Raw genomic sequence first — 23,901 nt, forward strand, 5'->3', positions numbered from 1 at the left:
CACCCAGGCGCCCCTATTCTGTTCTTTTGAACCTCTGTTGAGAGTTGTGATAGAGCCGTGTTTGCTGCCCCCCTGGCCTGTGCTGGCCGGGGCCCCTGCTCCTGTCTGACAGGTGCCTGAGCATGTATGGGAGCGTGTGCTGGTCTCCCCTCTGTGGGCCTCCTTCACATTGCGGTGTCTGCCCTGGAGTCCGCTCTCTGACCGGGGCAGGAGTTGGGGGAGGTCATTAGGTCCCTTCTGTCCCCTCCAGGCTGGCCCCTGCCCCACACCTGTGTTTCGTGCCCCTGACACTGTGGGAGAACAGTGACCAGTTCTTTCGTGCCCTCTACCTCGTGTGGGTCTGTCGGGCATTTCCTCAGTCCGGGTAGAACCCCTGGGTGTAGGCAGCATCTGTGTCCCACCCGCATGCCACACGCGGTCACCTCTCCACGGGATTGCCTGTTCCACTGTTCCAGGTGCCGTCTGCCATCTCTGCAGATGCAAGACCAATTCCCTCTGTGTCATTAGCCAGTATCTTGTTGGGGGAGGCTTGGACACCATGTGAGGACACCAGGGTGGCGTTCACGATGACTCTTGCCTGAAGCAGTGTGAGGTGTTGGTTATACGCTGACCTGAGTAAAGACAATCCCTCCTTCCCTCTGCACTCCTTGGTCTGCACCCTGCCTGTAGGACCAGCTTCCCTCCCCTACTTACGGATCTTTCCTAGCTGTTCATGTCAGATTCCTGGGCTCTCATTTTATTCTGTAGAGCAGAGCACTCACGTCTGGGAGCCCTGGCCCCATTCTCTGCACATATCCTGGCTTCCTGGTGCCCCAAGACCCCCGGGGCCTCTGTCCGTGCCCTAGCCCTGGAAACCAGTGGTCTTCCCAAGGGATGCGCGACCTGGTTTTCCAGTGAAAAGTTGGTCATGTTATAGTTTCTTCAAATTTTGCTGTGGCTGCTGTAGTTTTTCCAGGGTTGCGCATGCCTTGCGCTGCTCAGAGGGTCAGATAGGAGGCTGGGAGAGCCCCTGAGTGCTGGGCATGGCGGGCACAGGAGTTGGAGGGTAGGGCCTTGGCCCTTGTGGGTGGGTGTAATTGCAGCAGAGTTGGTCGGCCTGGAGGGCCCCTGGTAGTGCCCCTGTCCTGTGAGGGAGGTTCTGAGTTGGGGCTCCAGGAGAATTTGTGGGGAGAGGCAGAGAGAGCCAGGCCAGCTTGCGGGCTCGGTAGGTCCTGACCAGGGGACTGTGGGTGAGTGGTGCAGGTATGAGGATGGGGCAGGATCTGAATTGGCTCCCTGGAGATTACCTTCTGTCACTGTTCTCATTTCTTAATTTCTTTTCATTTTTCATTTTTTAAAAATACTCTTTTCATTTTTCTTTAAATACTTAAAAATTTTTTTTTTTAATTTTATTTATTTGAAAGAGATCACAAGTAGGCAGAGAGGCAGGCAGAGAGAGGGGGGAAGCAGGCTCTCCACTGAGCAGAGAGCCCTATGCTGGGCTAGATCCCAGGACCCTGGGATCATGACCTGAGCCGAAGGCAGAGGCTTTAACCCACTGAGCCACCCAGGCGTCCCTGAATACTTGTTTTTAAGGGCATTCTGATCTTATTCTGTGGACTGGGTGCCTTCTCCCTCTGAGGGCAGGCCTGATGCTGTTTCCTCTGGGTGGCTGGGGCCCTCCTGTTAGGCTGGCGCTCTCCATGGCTTCCAAGGCAGGTGGTCCTACTCACACTAAGCAGCAGGCCACTGAGAAGGGTGAAAGCTGGGGTTCTCGAGTGGGTGGCAGGCTGCACGGGTGCTCAGGAGTCTCCTCCTGCTGGTGTCTGTGGGTAGCCACGTCCCAGGTGCAAGCTTGAGTGCCCACTCCTGGGCTTGGAGGCCCCCTCAGCTGCCCCTACGGCCTCCTCACTGTGGGCCTGGGGCGGGCCCTGCACCCCCTGTGGCCTCCCACATGGGGCCAGCTGGATGGACTGGGGGAGGACTGTGTAGCTGCTGGGGGGACTGTGGTGCGCAGGGGTTCAGTAGTTAGTTCTCATGTAGCTGGTTCTTGGGGTAGGCTGTGGCTTCCTGCTCCTGCCCAGCTTCCCCATGTCTCCCCTCCATCACCGTCTGCTCTGATGTGGTGGTTGGGGGAGGCGGGTTGGCCTTCAGGGCTGCTTCCTTGGGGCTTCAGGAGCACTGGACCTCAGCTGTGCATGTAACTTACCGTCCTTCGACCAGAACGGTGCTTTTAGTGGTTTCTGGGCACTTGTATGGTGGTTGTGAAGCAAGAGGGTTTTTATCAACTGGAGATAACAGAAATATTCTGCACATAAGGTACTCAGCGTAGAGTAGGAGCACCGACCCAGTGGTTCTGCACATAATTACTTCTCTTTCTTCCCCACAAACACAGAGTCCTGAAGACTACCTGGAAATGGATCACTCCTCTGTAAAGCGGAAATCAATCTGGAGGGTCAGCTCTGACCCAGCAGTGGCCCAGGCCTCCTGAAGCTTGCTGTTGTGCCCCCCAGGGCCCCGTGGTACCGACACAGGCCCCTGACCATGGTCACACTCATTACTGAGAAGCTGCAGAACCAGAGCCTGGATGACCTTGCCCACAAGAGCTACAATGCCAGCCCGGTAAGCTGGCTGTGACGGCCATAGGCAGGACCCTGTGCCTCGCCAGTGGTCTGGGGGTGATTGGCCGGGCTGGACTGTGCAGCCAAGGTCTGTGGGGACGTGGTAGGAGGAGGCTGGAGGGGGCTGTGTCCTGGGGCCATTCTGTGCGCACGCAGCCCCACGTCTCAGCGCCCTCATGGTGGGTTTTTTAGCCTCATTAAAAACAAATCCCAGCTTTTAGTGAATGTCCACTCAAGTCCTGGAGGTGTACCAGTCCTGAGTGTGCAGCATGCAGCTCTCCGTACCCATCACACATCTCTGAGCACGCGGTGCCCACACCCTGACACCCCTTGTGCCAGTGCCATCCCTTCCGATGGCCTCTCTCTCGAACCGCCCCACAGCTTCCTTACCTGGCTTGAGGTTCGCATAGGTGGAGCCGGTTTTCCAGGGTCGCATGAGCGCGACCTTCAGGACTATCTGGGTTGGGCTGTAATGTAGGTGCGGGTGGAGGTGGCTGGGTGTGCAGCCCACACAGTGCTCAGAGGCCTTGAACAGTCTTGCTGATGCCAGGTGCCCAGAGTGCTGTTGGTGTGGCTGGGCTGAGAGTCAGGGCTCCCTGTGGTGGCAGGAATCTGGATCTCCAGGCCTCTGCTCATGGCCCACCATCACCATCACCATCACTGTCACTGTGGGTGGTTGTGAGGTTCCGAGTCTCAGTGCTGCAGACGGGACTGCTGGGGCCGGGGGCGTTGGCCTGTGTCTGCAGCCTGGGGGTTTAGGGGCACCCAGGGGCCTTTGTGGGGTGTGACTCTCCGGCCTGGAGCTTGGGGCCCTATGGGATTCTGGCAGCATGCTGTGTGCGTGTTCTCACCCTCCCCTGTGCTCAGTGCAGTGACTGTTTCCTGGACAGTGACTGAAACCCAGGCTATAGCACATCACGCATGGTATCCAATGGCCACGTGCCCTTCAGATGGTGTGGCTGGGAGCTGGCGACCAGGTGCTATGTGGCTTTGCTGGGGAGAAGGGTGACAGATCGGGCCTGCAGGGCCCCCGTGGAGGAGTGGACATGGCTGGTCCTACCACGTTTGGGGAACATGTCACCCCTCTGGGGGAGAGAAGGGCCACTGGGAGCACCCTGCCCAGGAGGAAGGCCCACATGGTCAGCCCGTGGCGCTCCTGGCCCCGTTCTCTGCCCTTGGGGGCGATCTGTGTGTTTCCTCAAGACGTGTGTGTTTATTATTTTTAAAAGATTTTATTTATTTATTTGACAGACAGAGATCACAGGTAGGCAGAGAGGCAAGCAGAAAGAAAGGAGGAAGCAGGCTCCCAGCTGAGCAGAGAGCCCAATGTGGGGCTCTATCCCAGGACCCTGAGATCATGACCTGAGTCGAAGGCAGAGGCTTTAACCCACTGAGCCACCCAGGTGCCCCAAGACCTGTGGTTTTGATGAGATAGCCTGTTAATTCCGTGGTAGGTCTTTCTTCCTGAAACAGGAGCACAGGCCTTTCCTGTCCCCAAGACGAAATCTACAGCAGCCGTTTTGCTGTTGGAAATGGAGGTTTGGTGTGTGTGGAGTGAACTGTGGCCCAGTCAGGGCCACTGTGGGGTTGGGGCTACGAGCTGTGGGTCCACAGGGCCCGCACGCAGGTGTTCATTTAGAGAGAGGGTGACGGCAAAACAAATTTTACCTGTGAGTCTTCCCATCATGACGCAAATAGATTTACTTGGTGTCAGTTCCCAATGGAAGAGAATTGCCTCATTACCAGTGGGCCTTTGGCCGACCTCCTGGGGAGGCTGGTCCCTGCGTTTGCAGGGTTTCTGCCCATATCTGCTGACGCTTTATTTATAGAAACCTGCTGTTTTAAACTGTTCACTTTTAAAAAACCAGATGTAATTTATAGGCAGGGAAAGGCATGAGTGGTCCTGTCTTTTCGAGCCAGAAGTCTGTTGTCTCTGTCACGTTTGACGTTGGGCTTTAGTAAGGCTGGTGCGGTCAACTCTGCAGAACTTGTCAGGGTCCCTGGAGGTCAGCGATTTACCTGGGGACCATCCCCTCATGCTGCCTGCGTGCATCTCAGTACATGGTACTTCTAACGTTCACGGAAACAAATCGACAGTTTTAAAAGCCAATTTGTTGTCTAGGAATAGAAATCCAAGTTTTTGAAGGTGACTAACGTTCGTATTTTCATGGCAAAATCAGAACACAGGTAAGAGTAGAGCGTTAGAGACCTTGAGGTTGTCACTGTCAGGCCCTGGCCTCTTGTCCTGTCTGTGCCGTCCCCTAATAGCCCACCTGCAGTTGTCTCACAGTGAGTTCTAGACTGTTCTTCTCGGACTGTTTCTGTGTGTGTCTCTATAGACGTCTTTTTGGGTGTCTCCTGTCCCTGGTGTGTTGCACAGATGGCTGGTAAGAGCCAGGCTGCCCCATGTGACAGCCCCTAACCTGTGTGGCTTTTTAAATTGAAATTAAAGCTAATTAAAATTAAACACAACATGCTATTTTTTTTTTTTTAAGATTTTATTTATTTACTTGAGAGAGAGACAGTGAGAGAGAGCATGAATGAGGAGAAGGTCAGAGAGAGAAGCAGACTCCCCATGGAGCTGGGAGCCCGATGCGGGACTCGATCCCGGGACTCCAGGATCATGACCTGAGCCGAAGGCAGTCGTCCAACCAACTGAGCCACCCAGGCGTCCCCCACAACATGCTATTTTTTGTTTGCACTAGACACATGTCAGGTGCCCTGTGTCTTGATGTGGCCAGTGGCTCCCACAGCAGGCAGTGCATTGGCGGCCCCTCCTCCCAGGAGGACCTCCAGGACAGCGCTGCCGGGTGTGGCCAGAGACCCGTTGGATAGACTGCATTCTGTCTGTCCGTTTGTCGGTTGGTGGACATCTGGATTGCTTCTGCCTGGCAGCAGTTACCAGCACCACTGCCTTAAATGTTTGTGTACAGACGTCTTTGTTTCTCTTGGGCGTACGTCCAGGAGTGGGACTTGTGGGATGTGTTGTGACTCTGTTTACCCTGAGAAACCGAGCTCTTTCCTGCAGTGATCGCACCATTGTGCACCAAGAGTCCTCAATCTCCTCATACTCCTTAACACCTGCAGCCATCCTGCTGTCTGACTCCAGCCGCCCTGACAGCTGCTATCTCCTTGTGGTTTGATCTGCACTTCCCTCCTAAGTAATGATGCTCATCCTTTTCTCATGCCCTCTGGCCATCGGTGGCTCGTCTTTGAAGAAATAGGTCTTCAAGTCTTTTGCCCATTGAAAAACTGGGTTAACTGTTTTTTAATTTTTGAGTTGTTAGGATTCTTTATATATTCTGATCCATAATCAGATATGTGATTTGAAAAAACATTGTTCTGTTCTGTGGATGTCTTTCTTGATAGTGTTCTCTGAAGCACAAAAGCTTTATTTCATCGAAGTTCAACTGATCTCTTTTTCCTTTTGTTGCCTGTGCTTTTCATGTTGTATCTAAGAATCCTTGGCTAAATCCAAGGTCATGAAGATTTACTCTTCTGTTTTCCTCTCTTAGTTGTATATTTTTAGCTCTTACATTCAGGTGTTTGATCCCTTTGAGCTACTTGTAGTGTGTGGTGTGAGGTAGGGGTCCAGCTTCGTTCTCTTGTGTGTGGATCCTAGTTGTCCCAGTACCATCTCTTCACAGGACTCTTCCTTCCCCTTGACTGGTCCTTGGCGCCCTTGCCAAAAGTTTACATTTTTAAAAACAAAGTCCCTGAAACCTACTGTGTACTTTACACTTACAACAGATCTCAGTTTGGACACCAGGTTCTCATTACAGAAATGTCTGATCTGTGTTTAGGTCTCATGGAATTTATTGTTGAAGAAGTAGATTTCACACACTCCAGTTGTTCTAAGGGCACTGAAAAGTTTTCCAAAAGTTGAATCATTTGTTTTAAAACTAAAATTCAAGATACTTGTAAACAAAATTGGAAATCACTAAACACTCAGTGCCTTTGTCTCTCCAGCCATGTGCTGCTCTGGTCACTCACTCATCCCTCCCCAAGTACTGCCACCTGCTGCGTGGTTAGAAGTAGGTAGTGGGAGTGGAAGGCCTAGTGGGGGCACCTTGTCCAGTCTCGAGGGCTTGATCCATTTGAGGGTCTCTGCCCTGTCAGAGAGCTGACATGTATCTCGAGGGTCAGTGCCCCTGTGTAGCATGGTTCATTCAACACAGATGTGCTGAGTGCTCTGTGTGCCTGGCCATGCTCTGCTTAGTGCCTCCTCGTGGGTGTTCTGGTCGACCCCATGGCCACTCTGTCCTTACCCATTCAGTGGGGATAGTTCCTTTGTTTTATATTCCTTTTTCTCTGGCCTCAGGTGCATTCCCACTTCCCGCCAAGGCCCCTAGTCTCTTACAAAGCCTTCTGATCATGGGGGTGGGGTCAGCTCTTCTTGCTTTGCCTCTGGGACTCTTGGGGGACAGAGGCTAGTCTAACTGTGACCAAAAAGGCCTAGAAATACATGAGTTTGTGTCCGATTCCCACTGTCCCATCCCTTGCCCAGACAGGACTGTGTCTCACGTTTCTGGTGTTTTCCGTAGTTGGTGCTCTGGGTCATGTCAGCAAATGCTGTCTGTCCCCATGAGTGTGGATGGGGGACCTGGGGCAGTCCATCCAGGGCCACAGTCTGTGGTGATAGAATGTTCCCTGCTGGCCCAGTATTTGGCTACTTAAAGCATGGGGTTACTGAGCCCACGATTTGGCTGGGGTAATGGGGAGCTGGGAATGTTTTGTGTAATTGAAGTTCGGATTTCAGTCGCAGCCCGTGGCTGCTGGCTGTTGTGTGGGGCAGCGCAGACAGAGTGCGAACTCCATTCCCTGAGGGTCCACCGCTCTCTCCTGTGGACTCGCTGTAGATACACCTGTTCCCTCCAGCCAGGCTCTTCCACCTCTGTGGCTTGTTGTTCAAGGATGGTCTGCACCAAGTCCATGACCTTTGGGGAGATGCTTGTTTTGCTCCTCATGGTGCCCAGAGTTGTGTCTGGGTGGTTTTGGGGTCCATGGGGATGAGGGGCACTCACATGAGGGTGCAGTTTGCCTGCTGTAGGGTGGTCGCAGCTCTGGTAAAAACCCCATGGTGCTTGTGGAGCCGGACTCTGCAGCTCTTGGGTGAGCTGTAGATTCTGGGCTTCATTCGTGGATGGCCTGTGGCCACGATGGGGTCTGGGAGTACAGGGTGCTGTGTGAGGCTGCAGGGGCAGTGAGGGGGTTTGGGGGTGTGTGTTGTGGGGGATCGGGGCCAAGGAAGAGGGTCGCAAGCTGGGGTGCTGGGGGGGTGGGCATTCAGCCTTCTAGTACTGCCAGCTGTGGTGTGGGCTGTCCACAAGCCATGTGCCCAGCTGCACAGGTACGGGCTTGGATGGTGGGGAGTTTGGCTTTCAAAAACCTTTCATGGAAAATTCATTTTTTTAGTGAGGCAGACTTTGCACATGGTGGACCGTGACTCGGGCTCTGCTGTCCTGTTGGGTGAGGTTTGCTGGCTGTGCACACGGGTAATGCCACCTCCACCACCCAGATGGGTTTTGACTTTCTGGGGGCCCATATGGTCTAGCCCGTCCTGGGTTGTCTGGGCTGTGTAGCCTGTCCTTTTGGAGTCCGGCTTCTTTCCCTGGTGGGAACTTGGGAGACTCGTCATGTGGATGGTCGTTGGTGCTTCTGTCCTTCCTCTGCAGTGCGGTCTCTGTCCTGCTGTCAGTGGACCTTTGGGCCTTTCCCAGGCTCTGGACGCTGAGACAGACATTGCCGAACAGCCCACGTGTGGTCCCCAGGGGCTGGTTTTGTCTGCAGTGCCCTGGTCACGCACGGCACCATGTCCCCAGGCTCTGCCTGCTTTCCCCAGATGACAAGGGAGATCATGCCTCTTGTTCTGCTCAGTGGCCAGTTGTGAGTGACTTAGGTCTTTGGCCATTTTCCTGTTGGGTCGTGTGCCTTTTTTTTAACTGGTCTGTGGGGGGCACCTGGGTGGCTCAGTGGGTTAAGGCCTCTGCCTTCGGCTCAGGTCATGATCCCAGGGTCCTGGGATCGAGCCCCATATCGGGCTCTCTGCTCAGCGGGGAGCCTGCTTCCTCCTCTCTCTCTCTCTGCCTACTTGTGATCTCTGTCTGTCAAATAAAATAAATAAAATCTTTAACTGGTCTGTGGGAAGTCATTGATACGTTCTGCTATGAGCCTTTTCTTGGATTCCTGTTTGCAAATATTTTCTCCTGTCTTGTGGTTTGCTTTGTCTGATTTCAGTGTAGATGGAAGCATCCGTTTAAGTTAGTGTGTTTGTATCTCACTTAAGAAATCTTTGCTACCCTGAGACTTGAAGATACCCTCGTTTTTTCCTAGAAGCATCTGTTTTCATTTAGCTTGAAAACTGCACTCTCCCTGGAGCTGAGTAGTGTGTGAGATGAGGCCAGGCTAAGGGTGGGTTTTCTTTCTTGCACCCTTTCTGGAAATGGTAGTCCTCTCTCCACCGTCAGCTGGTAGGTTCTGTGCTCTCACATAGCCCAGGAGCTGCCCCATGTGTGCGTCCCACTCTCACCCTGGCCCAGCTGGGGAGACCAAGGCTTACACAGAGGAGCTGTCCTGCCTTTGTCAAGGATGCTCAGGGGAGTGGACTGCAGGCCACGGGCTGCATGGGCCGACCCCGGGCTCTGGTAGATGGTGTCATGGCAGGTGTGGTGGGGCTGGGCCTGCCTCGGTGCCAGCCTGTGGTCTCGTGGCCCCTGGCGTCCTGGGAACATGTTCGGAGGTGGCCTTGTCTGGTCGAAAACATCATGAAGTAGGGTGTACAGACCCATTCTGGACGTGTAGGCCCATGCCGCTGCAGCTGTCCTGCCACAGAAAGGCCCTAGGCCAGCCCTGCCCCACTCCCCAGCACACGCGCAACCCACAAAGCCCATGCCCTCTGGCTGCCCCATGTGGCTGCTGCACCTTCACACTGGGCTGGAGCCTGGGCACCTTGTGTGAGAGCCACTGGAATCTTTCCTTGACAGACGGTGCTTCTGTTCAGGTTTCCTGTTTGTGGGGATTACAGCCCTTGGAAAGTGCTTGTGCCTGGTGCTCACCTGGGGGACAGCAGCTGGCCAATCCAGCTTGTGGGGGGGTGGCATGGTGGATGGGAGCTCTGGGAGGGCCATGGAGGGTGCTGTAGGGCACAGGGGGATCTAGAATGGCCATGAGGGTAGCTGTGGGGGTGCTGGGGTGCTGGGAGGGCCCTGGAGGTGCTGGGGGACTGGGAAGGCCTTGGGGGCCACTGTGGGGGTGCTGGGGTGCTGGGAGAGCCTTGGGGGACTCTGTGGGGATACTGGATGCTGGGAGGGCCTTGGGGGTGCTATGGGGGTCTGGGGTGCTGAGAGGGCCTTAGAGGCACTGCGGAGGTGTTGAGGTGCTGGGAGGGCCTTGGGGGATACTTTGGGGGTGCTGGGGTGCTGGGAGGGCCTTGGAGGTGCTGGGGGACTGGGAGGGCCTTGGGGGCCATTGTGGGGTGCTGGGGTGCTGGGAGAGCCTTGGGGGGCACTGTGGGGGTGTGGGGGTGTTGAGGTGCTGGGAGGGCCTTAGGGGGATATTTTAGGGGTGCTGGGAAGGCCTTGGGGGATACTTTGGGGGTGCTGGGTGCTGGGAGAGCCTTGGGGGTACTGTGGGGTTCTGGGGTACTGGGAGGGCCTTGGGAGCACTCTGTGGGGACTGCAGGTCCCTGGGGAGGATTTGTAGTCATAGAGAGGTATGATTCCTGATGGTGTTAATGACTGGCTTCTGTGTTGACCATTTCCTGGAAGTTAGAGAGCTGCTTCCTCCTTGTATTGCCTGACCTGGGTCTCAGGTCGTAGAACTGCTGGTCCCCTGGTCCTCCTCTGGTTGGCCAAGTCTCTCCAGGTCTTTAGCCCTGCCGGGTGATGGAGGCCTGGCTCCAGAACAGCCATGTGTCTTTGCCATGGCTGGCTGTTGATGAGCACTTTTTCTGGGTCCTGAATGACCTCTATCCCTTTATGAGAATCAGCAAGGATCTCCTTCTAATTTAGCACCAGTAAAAAGGTCGCAGGGCCTGACCCCTTAGGAAGCTGGCCTCAGGAGAGGTTTCCTGCTCGTGGAGGTGGAAAGGCAGAAACCGTTGAGCATCTCCGGGACCCCACAGGATGGTTCTGTGTCCCCACAGCACCGGGGGCTTGCCCTGGGGACCCAGGCGGACGATGATGATGCCTCTGGGCCAGGTGGGGAGAGCCCAGAAGAGCAGACAGACCCAGGCGAGCGTTACTGACCTGCCAGGCAGCCCCTCGGGTGCCACAGGGAAGATTGCAGCCGAGACACAGAGCTTTGCGGGTTCTAGGGTGACCCCACTGCCTTTAGGGCCTGCCCTGTGGGCTGGTATGCGTGGGAGAAGGCCTGCATGGGGAGGCCTTGAGGATGGCCCTGGCTGTGGGAGGTTGCACTATCTGCTAGAGCACATGGGGGCATGCATGTGGCTTTTGATCTTCCTCCCTCAGCTGAGTGTTGTTCGGCTTTTAAGAATCTTGATTAAGAAAAAAAGGTATTCTGGGATCCATGCTTTTCTTTTTTCTTTCTTTCTTTCTTTCTTTTTTTTTTTTTTTAAGATTTTATTTATTTATTTGACAGAGAAATCACAAGTAGGCAGAGAGGCAGGCAGAGGGAGGGGGAGGAAGACTCCCTGCTGAGCAGAGAGCCTGATGCGGGGCTTGATCCCAGGACCCTGAGATCATGACCTGAGCCAAAGGCCGAGGCCCAACCCACCCAGGCACCCCTGCTTTTCTTTTTCATTGCCAAAAAGAGTGTTGGGGAAAGATAGAAGGGGTTTCCAAGATGAGATCATCACATTAGCTTTGACTTGGTGTTGCTGTGTACTCGGTGTCTGTGTCCACGGTGTTCATACTGGTTTTTCTTGTTACTTTCAGCGTTCTGCTGGGGCACTGAGCAACTGTAGTCATTTGTTCCCTTTTGAGAGTGATGGTAAGTGTTCCAAAGCCCAGACCCGTCTTCCTGGGCTTCTGTGGCCACGGGAGGGGGACGTAGAGGGCCTACACAGGGTGGGGCATGAGATGTGGAGCTGGGGTGTGGTGCTGACTTCCGCAGCAAAAGCCGGAGGGTGGTTTGTCTCCTGTTGCTTCCTGGGGAAGGTCACCAGCAGTAGGCCTCTCCCCGCTGGGCTGTAGGTCAGGGCGCAGCCGGGTCTCTCCCTCTGCCAGGCCAGGCCCTCCTGGAGAGGCCCGCCCTCTGGGGCCCTGTGGCCACTGAAAGGAGAATAGGGCGGGATCGGGTACACATCAGAGGGCGTGTGCATCTCCCATGTGGCCCATGCTGGGCCATCAGTGTGCGTTGGGGCTCAGCCCCCTGCAAGTGCATGTGCCCCCCGACCATCTAAAATCCACCCCATGTGACTGTGTAAGTGAGTGTGTGCAGAGCCTGTTGCCCTCTTCTCTCACTAACCTCGGCTCTGGGTTCCAGGCTGTGGCAAAGCCTGTTAGCTGGGCTCTGACTTGAGTGCCTGTCCTCCCTCGGCCGGCCCTGCTCATCATGGGTGCTGGGTGGCACTCAGAGGCCACCAGCAAGGGCGCTGTGTTACGTGGCTCTCTAGACTACTGAAGTGAAGGTTATTTACCAAATTTTTTTGTGATCTGGTAGAGGTAGGAGTGTGAGCCCAGCACCAGGCCCTTGGCTCCGTGTCCTCAGTGGGAGTCCATCCTGCACACGGGGCCAGTCCTCAACAGGCATTCCCGGGGGTCTGACCTTGCCTCTTTGCTGCCTAGGGTCACTCCAGGGCTTTGGCCCCTGCTTTTCCCTGCAAGGGTCCTGGCCTACTCTCTTGGGCCCCACTGCCTCCATGTCCAGGTCCCTAGCTGGTAGTGACTGTGAGTGGCCGCAGTAGGGGGGGCTGCCAAACTGACTATTGGTCAGGTCAGTGGGAGTCAGGGTGTTGTGGTGAACCTTGCCTCCGCATGAGGAGTCCCAGGAGACCACTCACCTGACTCTGCCCCCAGTGGGGCTCAGGGAGATGCAAAGCTTGCGACTGCTGCCCTGGTGGGTGCATCTGGGCTCTGGGCCCTCAGGGTGTGTGAAGGAGAGTCTGAAGAAGGGCTGGGGTGGGTGGGCTCCTCCTGCGGCATTGGGGGTGGGTGGGCGGAGGGAGCCCCTGTGCTCGCATGGTGGGTGCTCACTTGTGGGTCTGCCAGGTGTGGAGCGCAGACTGTGGACACTCGTGTCTTGTGGGAGGCTGGTAGCTGTGGGACGTGAGCATGTGGAGGCTAAGGGTGGGGGTCTCTGGCGCCGTGCGTGGTCCCTGCTGTTGTATGCTGTGGCCATGCCTTGAGGTCCTGGAAGCTGAGAGCTGCCTCCCGGAGAGGAGGGGAGGGGCCCCAGCTGCCAGGAAGCAGCGGCCTGGTGGATCATGCAGGTGAGGTTGCACACAGGAGGAAGATGTTGCTGCAGACAGGGAAGGTGACACCAGGCAAGTCTTTCCATGAAATGAAAGGACAAAAGCGTGCTCTAGTCATTTTCAGGGAATGACTAACTGGCCTCATTGACAGGTGTCTTCCTTGGAAAAGTGAGGCCGGCTCCTGGGCTGAGCTGCCCGGGGAATGCAGGTGGGTCTGGGCCCAAGATGCCATGTCCCCTGGCGTCCACATGGCGTGAGGCTTCATGTCTGGCCACGTCCCGAATTGGGCTGGGGCCTCAGGGCCTGGCATAAACCGTGCCTGGTCCCCTGCTCACCCATCTCTTCTCTTTTGTGTTTCCTCAGAAGACAGGTGCCCCTGGAAGGTCTTAGGTGGCAGACAGCCCGTCGGGAGTCAGACGGTCACGGGCACACGGGGCCCCGACGCAGGCCTGGGGGCCGTGAGCACCACAGACCTCAGGGAGAGCACAGGGCCCCCTTTGGCCCCACCAACCAAGCGCCACTGCCGCTCTCTGTCAGAGCCTGATGGGCTGGCCCGCTGCCGCTCCCCCTGGCGCCCCGGAGGCTCCAAGGTCTGGACGCCGGTGTCCAAGAGGCGGTGCCACAGCGGCGGGAGCGCCACCCCGCAGGAAAGCCTGGGGGCCGGCCCCACCTTGCCCCCCGCACCCCAGCTGCCCTGGGCCAGCAGCGGCCACACAGACGGCTGTGAGAGCGGCCCGTGCCCCCCCTGGTGGCGCCGCCTGTCCCTGTCCCAGGAGCACCTGGCGGGACTGGGCACAGCCCTGGCGTCCACCAGCAGCAGCCGCTCGTCCACACCCGAGCTGGGCCGGCAGCTGGGCCTGCTCCGGTGTCGCTCACAGCCATGTGTGCTTGTCGGGAGGAGATGGCGGCGCCGGCGAGAGGAGCGCACTCGCTGGCCGCGCCCGTCCTTGGACTTTCTGAAAATGACCCGGGTGAGGCTCATCTTGTTTCCTGTGTGCTTGGCCAGTGGCACTGGTCCTGTAGTCTCCGCCCCTCTGCGGGAGCCCAGCGGCCTGGGGACACGTTCTGGGCCTGGTAGGGCCTGAGGCTGCTGTGTCCCCTGCATCAGCTCCTGTGGCCATGCCGTCTACCTGCCTGTGCTCACCCTGTGTGCATATGTGTGCTTGTGTGTGCGTCTGTGCATGTGTGTGTACGTGTGTGTGTGCTTGTGTGTGTAGATGTGTCAGGATCCTGGCCTCACCCTGTGTGCATGTGTGTGCTTGTACGTGCGTGTGTGCATGTGTGTGTACGTGTGTGTGTGCTTTTGTGTGTGCTTGTGCGTGTAGCTGTGTCAGGATCCTGGCCTCACGTGTCCCCATGGCTCTCGGGGCCCCTGCCCTCCCTGGAGCGGGATGGTCATGACCACCTTTCGGTGTGGGGAGCCGCGGAGCAGAGCGGTGAGCTGGGGGGCAGGACGGGGCAGACCTAAGTGGGGTTCAGCAGGCAGGGGGGCAGGGCGGCTAGAAGCAGGAGGGCAGGGTACAGCATCGGGTGGGGAGCTAAATCCAGCAGCCCCAAGGAAACAAAGCCCAGGAGATGTGAAGCCTGCTTGTCTGTCCTTTTTAGAGAGCAAGCAAGATAGCATGAGCACATGAGGGGTATGGGGGCGGGTGTGGGGGGCACAGAGGGAAAAGAAGAGAGAATCTCCAGCAGATGCCCCTGCTGAGCTCAGAGCCTGACTCGGGGCTCAATCTCACACCCTGAGATCCTGACTTGAGCCAAAACTGAGAGTTAGACGCTCAACCAATGAGCCCCAGTTGCCCTGCTTGTCTTTCTAAAATATTTTCTGTCATTTTTGGTAGATTGCTGGGTGTCCCCTGCCCCCCGCATCCTCGAGGGCCCCTGTGCTGGCCCCTGGTTTGGAGAGCCCCTCTGCCCGAGTCCCCAGCCTCACCATCCTGTTGCCTTGCTTTACCTGTGTAGCAGCCCTCAAGGAGTCCATACGGCTTCATGCTCAGCGGGTCGGCTCTGTTCTGTCCCCCATTTGCTCTCGCTCCTTGGGGCTCTGTCTCCCGCCGGCTCAACGCGCCAGATGAGCCACTTCCCAGCCATCACATGTTGTTTGCTGGGGGCTCACTGGGACGCCATCTGGGCCTGGGGTGTGTGTGGAGGTGAGCGGACCCGCACATGCCATGTCTCTGGGGCAGTCTGCTGGGGCTTCCTGAATTGATGTGTTTCTGGGAAGTGGCATTGCATTTAAGGTGTCCATTTGGGGCACAAAGTTGCTCATTGTATCTTTTAGGGCTTTTAAAATGTTTGGTGCATTGGTAGCTTTTTTATTTCTGATGTTTTGAATAATTAAACGTAAATAGATAGAGGCGTCGTGAGCTGTTGTGGTAGCTGATGGACATGTCCAATGGTGACCTGGGGGATGGAGGCCAGCTCTGAGCCCAGCCCTCGGTCCTGCTGCAGCCCCATCCCTCCCCAGCTCCTGGCCGCCCCTGGTTATGATCTCTCAGTGTGCTGTTCATGGTCAGGGCACACTGTCAGTCCGTGTTTCCACTTACACTGCCTCTGTGCCAGGCATGCAGCCTCCCACCCATAGGTCTCTGGTCTGCAGATGCTGACAGGGGTCTGACAGTTGGTGCCCCTCTGACACTGGCTGCCATCAGTGCAGACCTTGCAGGCTGAGGGCTCAGCCTCACAAGACCACCCCTCCTTCAGATGCCTCCTGTACCTCCCACCCACTGTCTACAAATCAGGGTTCCCACGACCTCCTGCTCAAGCTCGCAGAACTGCTGGAAGCACCCGAACTAACTCATGACCCATTTATCATGAAGGACACAACTCAAGATCATCCAGACCAAAGAGACTCACCCTCAAAGAGGTGAGGGTCAGGAGGTGCAGAGCTCCCACCCGCCCAGTCCCCAGACGTGCTCCCCAACCTGGGAGCCCTCCCGCTTCCCCCCATCCCCTGTGCGGGGGTGTTTTATGGAGGCTCCACTGCCCAGATGCGACATTTGAGATCGCTGGCCTCTGAGATGTACCACCTCTCTATCCCCTCTCCGTCCCTGGGGGTGGGGGTGGGGGACTTGAAGTCCAACCCACTAAGCCTGGCGTGGTCATTCCATCCACTGCCCCATCCCAAAGCTGGCTAGGAGTCCCCAGGGGTTATGTTAGTGTAAACCCAGTGTAGTTGAATGGGGCTCCTTACGAATCACAAAAGACACCGCTTACCCCATCACTCAGGAAGTTCTAAGGGTTTAGGTGGTAGGAACCAGGAATGGCCAAAGGCTAAACCCATACCTCTTGCTGTGTCAGCAGGAATCTGGGAAGGTCAGTTGTCTTAACTGGACAAAGAGGTGGAAGCAGCAGCTGAGCTGTTAAGGGCTAAGTGGCCAGGTTTGGTGATGTTTTGGACGAGACCTATGGGTTTCTCTCGGGTACAGTGTTCACCTAGATGTCTCCTACAAGTGGGATGGACACTCATTTGTGGTCAACATATAACGGAAGGGAGCAGAAAACTTAAAAACACTTTTGGAAGTGTGGATGTGACCCTTGAGCACTGGAGGACAGGAAGTGTGTAGGTGGCTGGGGGTGGGCTACTGGGGGCTTGCGTGGAGGTGGGTAGGGGCCGCCAGGTTCTGGGGGTGGCTGGGGTTATGTGTGGGAGCAGGTGGGGGCCGCCAGGCTCTGGGGGTGCAAGTGCAGGGCAGGCAGGGGCTGCTGGGGTCTGGGGGCACAGATGGGTGGACAGGGGCCGCCAGGCTCTGTGAGGCGCATGTGGGGCGGACAGGGGCTGCTGGGCTGTGGGGGGCGTGCATGGGAGGTGGGCATAGGCCGCCAGCCTCTAGCTGCTGCTGGGGGTGCAGAGGCCCCAAGCGTTGCCGGGGGCTGCATGTGTGCCCTGACATCTTGTGCACCCTGATGTGCTTTGCTGCTGGGGGCAGGGGTCCCCTCTAAGAAGCATGTTGCCAGTTGTGGGAAGTGGGCACTTCCTGTCAGGTTCGTGGCTGGAGACCCTGAATGTTCCCTTCTCTTGAGGTTTTGCAGGTACACAAGGCTTCTCAGAACCGGCCTGGGCAAAGCGCCATGGGGGAAACTGAGGCAGGACATGGCAGGGTTTGGATGGCTGTCCCCGGGGCCCGCCTTCGGACACGTCTGTTGTCCACATGAAGGTGCGGCTATGAGCAGGGACGGGAGCTTCTCGGTGGCTCTCACATCCTTCCTGTGTGTGTGTGCCATGAGGTCTGATGCTCCTGACATCAGCAGGCCACTTTTGTGCGCTTGAAGCCGGGGGGCGGAAGGGTTGGGGGCGGGTAAGAACGTGGGACCTTTGACTGCAGGCAGTCACTGAGCAGCCCACTGCACTGCCCCCTACAGTGGCCACATGGCAGGGTCATTCAGCAGCCCCTGAGGCTTGGCTCTGGGCCACCCTCCTCTGGGCCCAGCAGGGCCCGAGGCTTGGCTTTGGTCAGCGAGGAGGGGACACTGGCTAATCCTTGTTCTGGATAAGCGACCGTTTCCACAGGAAAACATAAAGAGTTTTTAATTTTTACCGGCAAAGTTAGGTTTCAAAGTTGAAATTTAAACATTATTATAGAAAATGTGCAGATAGTCATGATTCCAACCGAGTATAGGAACAGGTGCTGTTTTTTTTGTTTGTTTTTGTTTTTATGAAATTGTGTGTTTTCAGGGTTTTCAGAAGCCTTTTTGATGTGTAGGACATTCTGAGCCATCTATGGCGTGATCGCAGAACTGCTCCAGCCTGTAATTCGGACGTGTGGCTCCCTGCCTCTGGGTCAGCGTGGCCTCCATGGCAGACTCAGCCCCCGAGGAGGGCAGGTGTAGTCAGGGTGGGGCAGATGGAAGAATGCACACACTTCTGCTGCCTGGAGCCGTGTGCCAGTCTGTGGCACGTGGCATGTGTGGCACGTGCCGTAGCTTATTGGTCACCTGTGGCTTTCTGTTACTTTGTCATCTATGATGTTGGTTCCTGTCTTTATTTTTGTTATACCTAGTACTTTAGGGGTTTTGGCAGGGACTCTAGCTGTGACTTCGTGAGGGTCCCCTCATGAGGACAAGGGAACCAACTCGCGGCCTAAGTGGACAGCTGGGTGGTGACTCATGGCATCTCGTCTTAAAGTCCCTGGATAGGTTGTTGAACGAGACAGCTGTGAAAGAGAAAACAGCTGGCAAGCAGTGGGTGGCCTGGGTTTGAACACGCGGGGGTGTTCACGAACTTTCCACGCCCACCTAGACAAGGGTGGGCAGAGACCAGAGCCCCTGCAGGGAGGAGGAGGGACACCCCATCCTCCGGATCAGGCAGTGTAGGGGTGGCTGGTGGGGGGCTGCCCAGGGACACGTGGGTGAGTGGGTCCTGCAGGCGGAGTGACCCCTGGTTCTTCAGGCTGTTGTGGTTACTGGAGACCTGGAACTTATTGAACAGACCGTGGCATCCACGGCCCAAGAGTCAGGGACTCAGTTGCCATCCTGTGGCTGGGGTCACATTTTGTCTGCTCCAGCAGGCTTACTGCGGCACTCCCTGGGGGCTCGCAGCAGAAGGGACGCTGGAGAATGTGCGGGTCTGCAACTGTCACCACTCTCCATGAGGCACAGCCAGCGAGGTGTGTCGGCGCATGTGTGTGCACGGGGGCAGGGGTCCTTCCTCTGCTACCCACTGGCATTTGGGGTGGGCAGGCCGGGCTGTGTCGGGACGCCTGCAGTGTGGGGCTTGTCTTCCATCTGCTTAGGGGCTGTTCCTGCCCCATGTGCGAGTCTCAGTTTGAAAACTTGATCCTTTCATTTACGCATTAGCATCGGGGTGTCACATCTGCTGTCCTTTAACTTTTCTCCTTTCCTTGCTCCGTTAGCAGGTTATTTTGTTAATTACAGTTAGGTGGGAGGCGAGGCTATGAGCACTGCACCGCTCTATGGGCAGAGGGATGTTGTTACCCTTGTGGTGACAGCAGGCCCAGGGTCACACTCTGGTCCCGACTTTACAGTCAGTGCTGGGGTCAGAGGTGGGTGCCGGGGTTAGGTGTCAGGTGTGGGTACTGGAGTTAGGTGTGGGTGCCGGGGTCAGGTGTGGGCGCCAGGGTCATGTGTCAGGTGTGGGCTGTGGGCTCAAGGGTCAGATGTCAATGGTGGTGTCAGGTGTGGGCACCAGGGTCCAGAGCAGACGCTAGGGTCAGGCATGGGTGCCAGGTCAGGCACAGTGTGGGACACACAGGCCCAATGGCTGGGGCACTGGGAGTGTGCAGCTCCTGGGCATGAGGTGGGGGGAAGGTTGTGGGAGTGGGTGCCCATCAGGCCACTGCAGGCTTCTCCTGTGGGCTCAGCACAGATCTTTGAGTGGTGACGAGAACATCCCCAGAGGCCCCAGGCAGCCCAGTTCGTGCTCTGTTGGTGGTGTGGGTGGGAGGTGTCCAGGTGTGTGTGTCGTCCAGCTCTGCACTGGCCCTCTCCACACATGTGGACACCTTTCCTTGCTGTGGTGTTATTTGGGGAAGCAGCTTCTTGGGTGGAGCCTGCCAGTGGGGGAGGTTTGGGAGACTGAGTGAATCCAAAAGTATTTCTGTCCTACTCTCCGTGGAGCAGTTCCTTTGGGCTCAGGGGGCACTGCTGGCTGCCTTCTGGGCCAGTGCTGCTGTGAGGCAGGTGGTGCGGCTCGGACTTCCTCTCTGCCCTTCGCACTCTGGGGCTTCTGGGTGACAGACCTGGTGTGTCTGTTTTATGGACGGTGCCATGTGTGGGGCTGCATCAGTTAGTTTCCTGGATTGTGGGGTGGGGGATTGGGTCGGCGTGCACATTCACCGGCCCTCCCTGCCTTGGTGCCCGCAGCCTCCAGGACCCCAGCTGTCCAGACGTTGGGGCTCCTGCAGGCCATGGGTTCCCTGCTTGTCCCGCTTCAGGGCTAGAGCCCTGTCTCCGGGGATGCTGGCAGTGGACTTGGGTTTGGGGCTGTTTCTCACCCTTGTACTGCCTGTTCCTCCATACTGTCCTCTCTGGTTTCCAGCCTCACTTGTCTTCCCTGTTAGAGGCCATGGATGTTCTGTGACACTTCATGTCAGTTGGGTTTTGGACCACAGTCTCTGTCTTGTGGGTGTGGCCCTCTGGCCTGAGGTTTTTGGGGGTGACCTGAGTCTCTCACATGCTGGGAGCGCCCATGTCCCCATCTCTCTGAGTTTGCTGTGGGGTCAGGTTCCATGGAGAACACATCTGGTCCCCACCAGGGCAGGCTGGGAGCTGAGGGGACCGGGCTCTGTGCTCAGGGTGTAGATGTCCACCGGGCATCTGTTTGCCCATGTTGTCCCTCCCCCAGGCTGAGACCCACCGGTCCTTGGTGTTCTGGACTGTCCTCACCCCTGTGCTGGCCCGTAAATGGGGCCAGGGTCGAGGGATCCCATTGCTTCCCAGCCAGCTTCCTCATTCCAGCCCTCTCATCCAACACACTCAGACACACTCAGCACCCCGCACACACATACACCTGCTGGTGTACACCCCATGTGTGATGTGGACCTTCAAAGCCCTGCAGGCCTCGGTGGCTTGAGCCAGGCCAGCCTCCTCCCTCAGCTGGCCGAGGCCGGCACTCGGGTTTGCCACGTGGGTCCACGTGGGGCGTCTTGTTGCTGGGCGTCTGTATCTCTCTCCACAGCCGGAGCCCTGGTTGGACCAGTGCTCATGGGTGCTGGGCTCCGGGTGCCTGCAGGCAGCTGGGCCCCCCCAACTGGGGCTCTTCTTCAGCCCTGGCCTTCAGGATGGCTGGGGCTCTGTGGGGCCCATGGACAGGGTCTGGTCTGGCTGAGCAGAGGTGCGAGGAGCTCCCACCCGTGGCTGAGGCTGTGCTGCATACTGTGGTTTGGAGATGGCTTGACACCTCAGTGGGTGCCTATGGGGCTGGCTGTTTCCCGGAAAGTCCTTGAAGGGAACTTGGGATGGCTTACGGGCGCCTCTCTGTTCCTCTTCAGAGTCTCACTGCTTAGCGGGTGCTGGGACGTTGGCTTGGGGTGGTGGAGGCACTGGGCGCCGGCTCGTACCCCCAGGAGGTCAGGGCCTGGCTCTGGGGCTGCAGCATCCCTGCAGATGGCACACAAGCTGGGGGACCCTTTCAAATAGAGAACCCCTCATTTATTATTAAAGTCTTGACCTTTGACTTTGGAAAAAACATAGTTTATGTTCATCTGCTTCCGTGGGTGACCTGAAACTAGAGTGACGATAGCAGTGGCGGGACTGTCCAGGCAGAGGGTCACATGTGGCCCCAGCCACCCCGAGGGGGCCTTATAGCCTGGCTTCCCGTCGTCCCCAGTTAAGTTATGTGGGGGTGCACCCCGGGCACGCGGCTGATGCCGAATATGGGTCATAGCTCTGCGTGTGTGGCTTCATCAGCGGCCGCTACGTCTCCCGGGCAGCCTGAGTGGTCATGCACAGAGCCTGCCGCTTTCCAGCTGCCACCCGTGGGTGGTCTCCCAGCGCAGCAACAGAGGACCTCTCTGCAGCATTGGTCCTCCCGCCAATGTCCAGCCACTGCTGGCTCGTGTGTGTGCCATGGGGTTGGGGGCCAGGCAAGGGCCCAGCCAGGCTGCAGAGACAGGCCGTGTCCTCAAGGAGTGACCCTCATGGTCACATCCACTTCAATTTGAATAAAGAAGTTATTTCATGAGCCCTTGTTCTGTGAGCAGAGTGTATGAACAGTTACATCTTTAAGGATTGAATCGTTAGAATTTTACTTTTCTGTGGCTTAAATATTATAGAACAACAAGGAAAGTCTGACTGTTTCCTAGAGCCAAATAGTTTCCTTTTTTTTCTTAAAGATTTTATTTATTTATTTGACAGACAGAGATCACAAGTAGACAGAGAGGCAGGCAGAGCGGGAGAGAGGAGGATGCAGGCTCGCCGCTGAGCAGAGAGCCCAATGCGGGGCTTGATCTCAGGACCCTGAGATCATGACCTGAGCTGAAGGCAGAGGCTTTAATCCACTGGGCCACCCAGGCACCCCCAAATAGTTTCCTTAAAAGTGCTGATTTCAAAGAGGATTTCTACTCTCCTAAGGGGCAAGTGTTTATTTACTTGAATTCATGGTGGGACTGTTTCTAGGAAATTTTCTAGCCAAGGAGATGGTCTGTTAGGAGGCAGGTCCCGGCTCTGGAAGGTTTGGGACTTGGCTGCGTGGCATTGTTTCGGCTTATGCTCTGGGCTCCCAGAAGTAGGTGCCAGGGCCCCGGTGAGAGTGCGGGAACGGCTGCGTCCCCAGGACCCACCCCCCTCTGTGTCCTGCAGGTGACCTTCAGGGACCCTTAAGGGGGTCCCTGTGTGGGGGCGGCCCAGAGGGGAGCCTGACTCCAGAGTTGCTGAGGTTACAGCTGGGCAGATGGGAGGCTTCTCCAGCCTAGGGGTTGGCACACGGCAGACCCCGTACAGGTTCTGCAGGGCTGGGAGTTCGGGGCGAGGCCAGGGAGTGGTGTTGGTGTTGGGGAGATGGGGGCTGTTGTGTGTGGTCTGGAGGTGGGCCGTGGCTAGGTGTGAAAGGGAGGAGGCCAGTACATGCTCCCAGTTCCTGGGTCAGAAACCCTTAGCAGGGCTGGGTGGCCTGCTGGATCTTAGGGCCCTTGTGGAGTAGCTGAGGTGTGTGTGGGGGGGGTGTGCCACTTGAGTGGGCAGGGCTCTATTTGCAGCTGGGGGAGAGTGCTGATGTTGGACAGGATGGCTCTGGGTGCCTCCATCTCTAACAGCACGGGGAAGATTTGGTTGGAGTTTGAGGCAGTGCCGGCCCATCTGGGGAGTGGGTCTCAGTGGTGCAGCTTCCTGGGTCAGCCCTGGAGGCCTGTCACTCTGGGCAGGCTTGAATGTGGTGTGTGGGTGACATGCAGGGAACCCAAGATGCTTTATGTGAATGGGGGGATCTGTTCCTGGGTCACTGGGACACTGCCTCCTGTGTAACCCTGTGGAAATGCTTTTAAGCCTGTATCTTTTCTGTTGCAGACTTTAAAAAATTCAAAAAGCCTTTGCTCCCTTGATTATGAAGATGAAGAGGAGGATGACAGCCAGGGGAAGCTGGCCCCGTATGACCCACATGGCCTCATGGGTGTCGTCACGCCTGGCTCCAGCCCATGGAGCGTGCACCCCAGCCCCCGCTGCACTGGCCCTGGCCCTTGGGCCTCTTGGGAGCCCGTGGCCGCTGAGGGTGAGGGCGGCAGCGGCGGGGACCCCAGTGATGGGGATAGCGCGGGGGAGGAGGGCGCCTTTCCTCCTGGCCGCGGTGAGCTGGACCTGGGGCAGATTGAGAGCAACTGACCCCAGGTGGGCGGGCGGGGGTCTGGGCTGGCAACGGACAGGAGCTGGGCTACGCAGAACTTTGAACAATAGGTTTAATTTTTATCTAGTCTTTCCTAAAGAAGTATTTTGGATTTTTATGGCTATTACAGTTCCGGAGAAAGCTGCTCTATTTTGAATGAGTTTTTGGAAGGGCGTTCTATGAAATGGGAGCTGCGGGCTGATGGTAGAGTGGGCGGGTGTCCCTTTTCTGAAACCCCTGCCATGCAGGGCACGGGGGGCCGTGGGTGCTGCCTGGCCCACCACGGCCAGATTCCTGCCGGCTCTTCAGAGCTTGGACGGTGGTCTGATTTCAATAAAAGGAGTTTGCTTCCCCACGTTTGTTTCTGGCTGAAAGCCGTCGGGCCTCGAGCCTGTGGGTCTCACACAGCACAGGGATTTCATTTAATGAAATGGGGGATTTCTGCCCAAGACACTGACCTCAGGAGGTTTGAGTAGGAGGGTATGGTTTGTGGTAGTGAAAGAAAACACTGATAACCTTTGGAGACATTTTCTTGATTTATTCACGCCAAAGAACATTCACAGCGGCCACCGTCCCTGGTGCAGATGTAGATGGAAGGTGCCGGTCTGCAGGACGCTGAGCTTTCTGGGGCCTGCCCGCCAGCCCATTTTCTG

General features: G+C 56.8%; 1 protein-coding gene across 3 annotated transcripts in view; it reads left to right on the top strand.

Moving 5' to 3' along the window:
• The window catches only part of FAM53A (family with sequence similarity 53 member A), a 31,653-nt gene extending 8,050 nt beyond the window's left edge, over window positions 1-23,603 (top strand). For all 3 annotated transcript variants that reach the window (XM_082727173.1, XM_082727171.1, XM_082727172.1), the window contains exons 2-5: window positions 2,375-2,601; window positions 11,498-11,552; window positions 13,339-13,946; window positions 22,936-23,603. In XM_082727173.1, coding sequence (XP_082583299.1) covers window positions 2,524-2,601; window positions 11,498-11,552; window positions 13,339-13,946; window positions 22,936-23,247 — 1,053 coding nt within the window. In that variant the 5' untranslated portion in view covers window positions 2,375-2,523 and the 3' untranslated portion in view covers window positions 23,248-23,603. The remainder of the gene's footprint in view (window positions 1-2,374; window positions 2,602-11,497; window positions 11,553-13,338; window positions 13,947-22,935) is intronic.
• Window positions 23,604-23,901: the final 298 nt, after the last annotated feature.

This window comes from Mustela nivalis (assembly GCF_964662115.1).
Source record: "Mustela nivalis genome assembly, chromosome: 4".
NCBI classification, from domain to species: Eukaryota; Metazoa; Chordata; class Mammalia; order Carnivora; family Mustelidae; genus Mustela; species Mustela nivalis.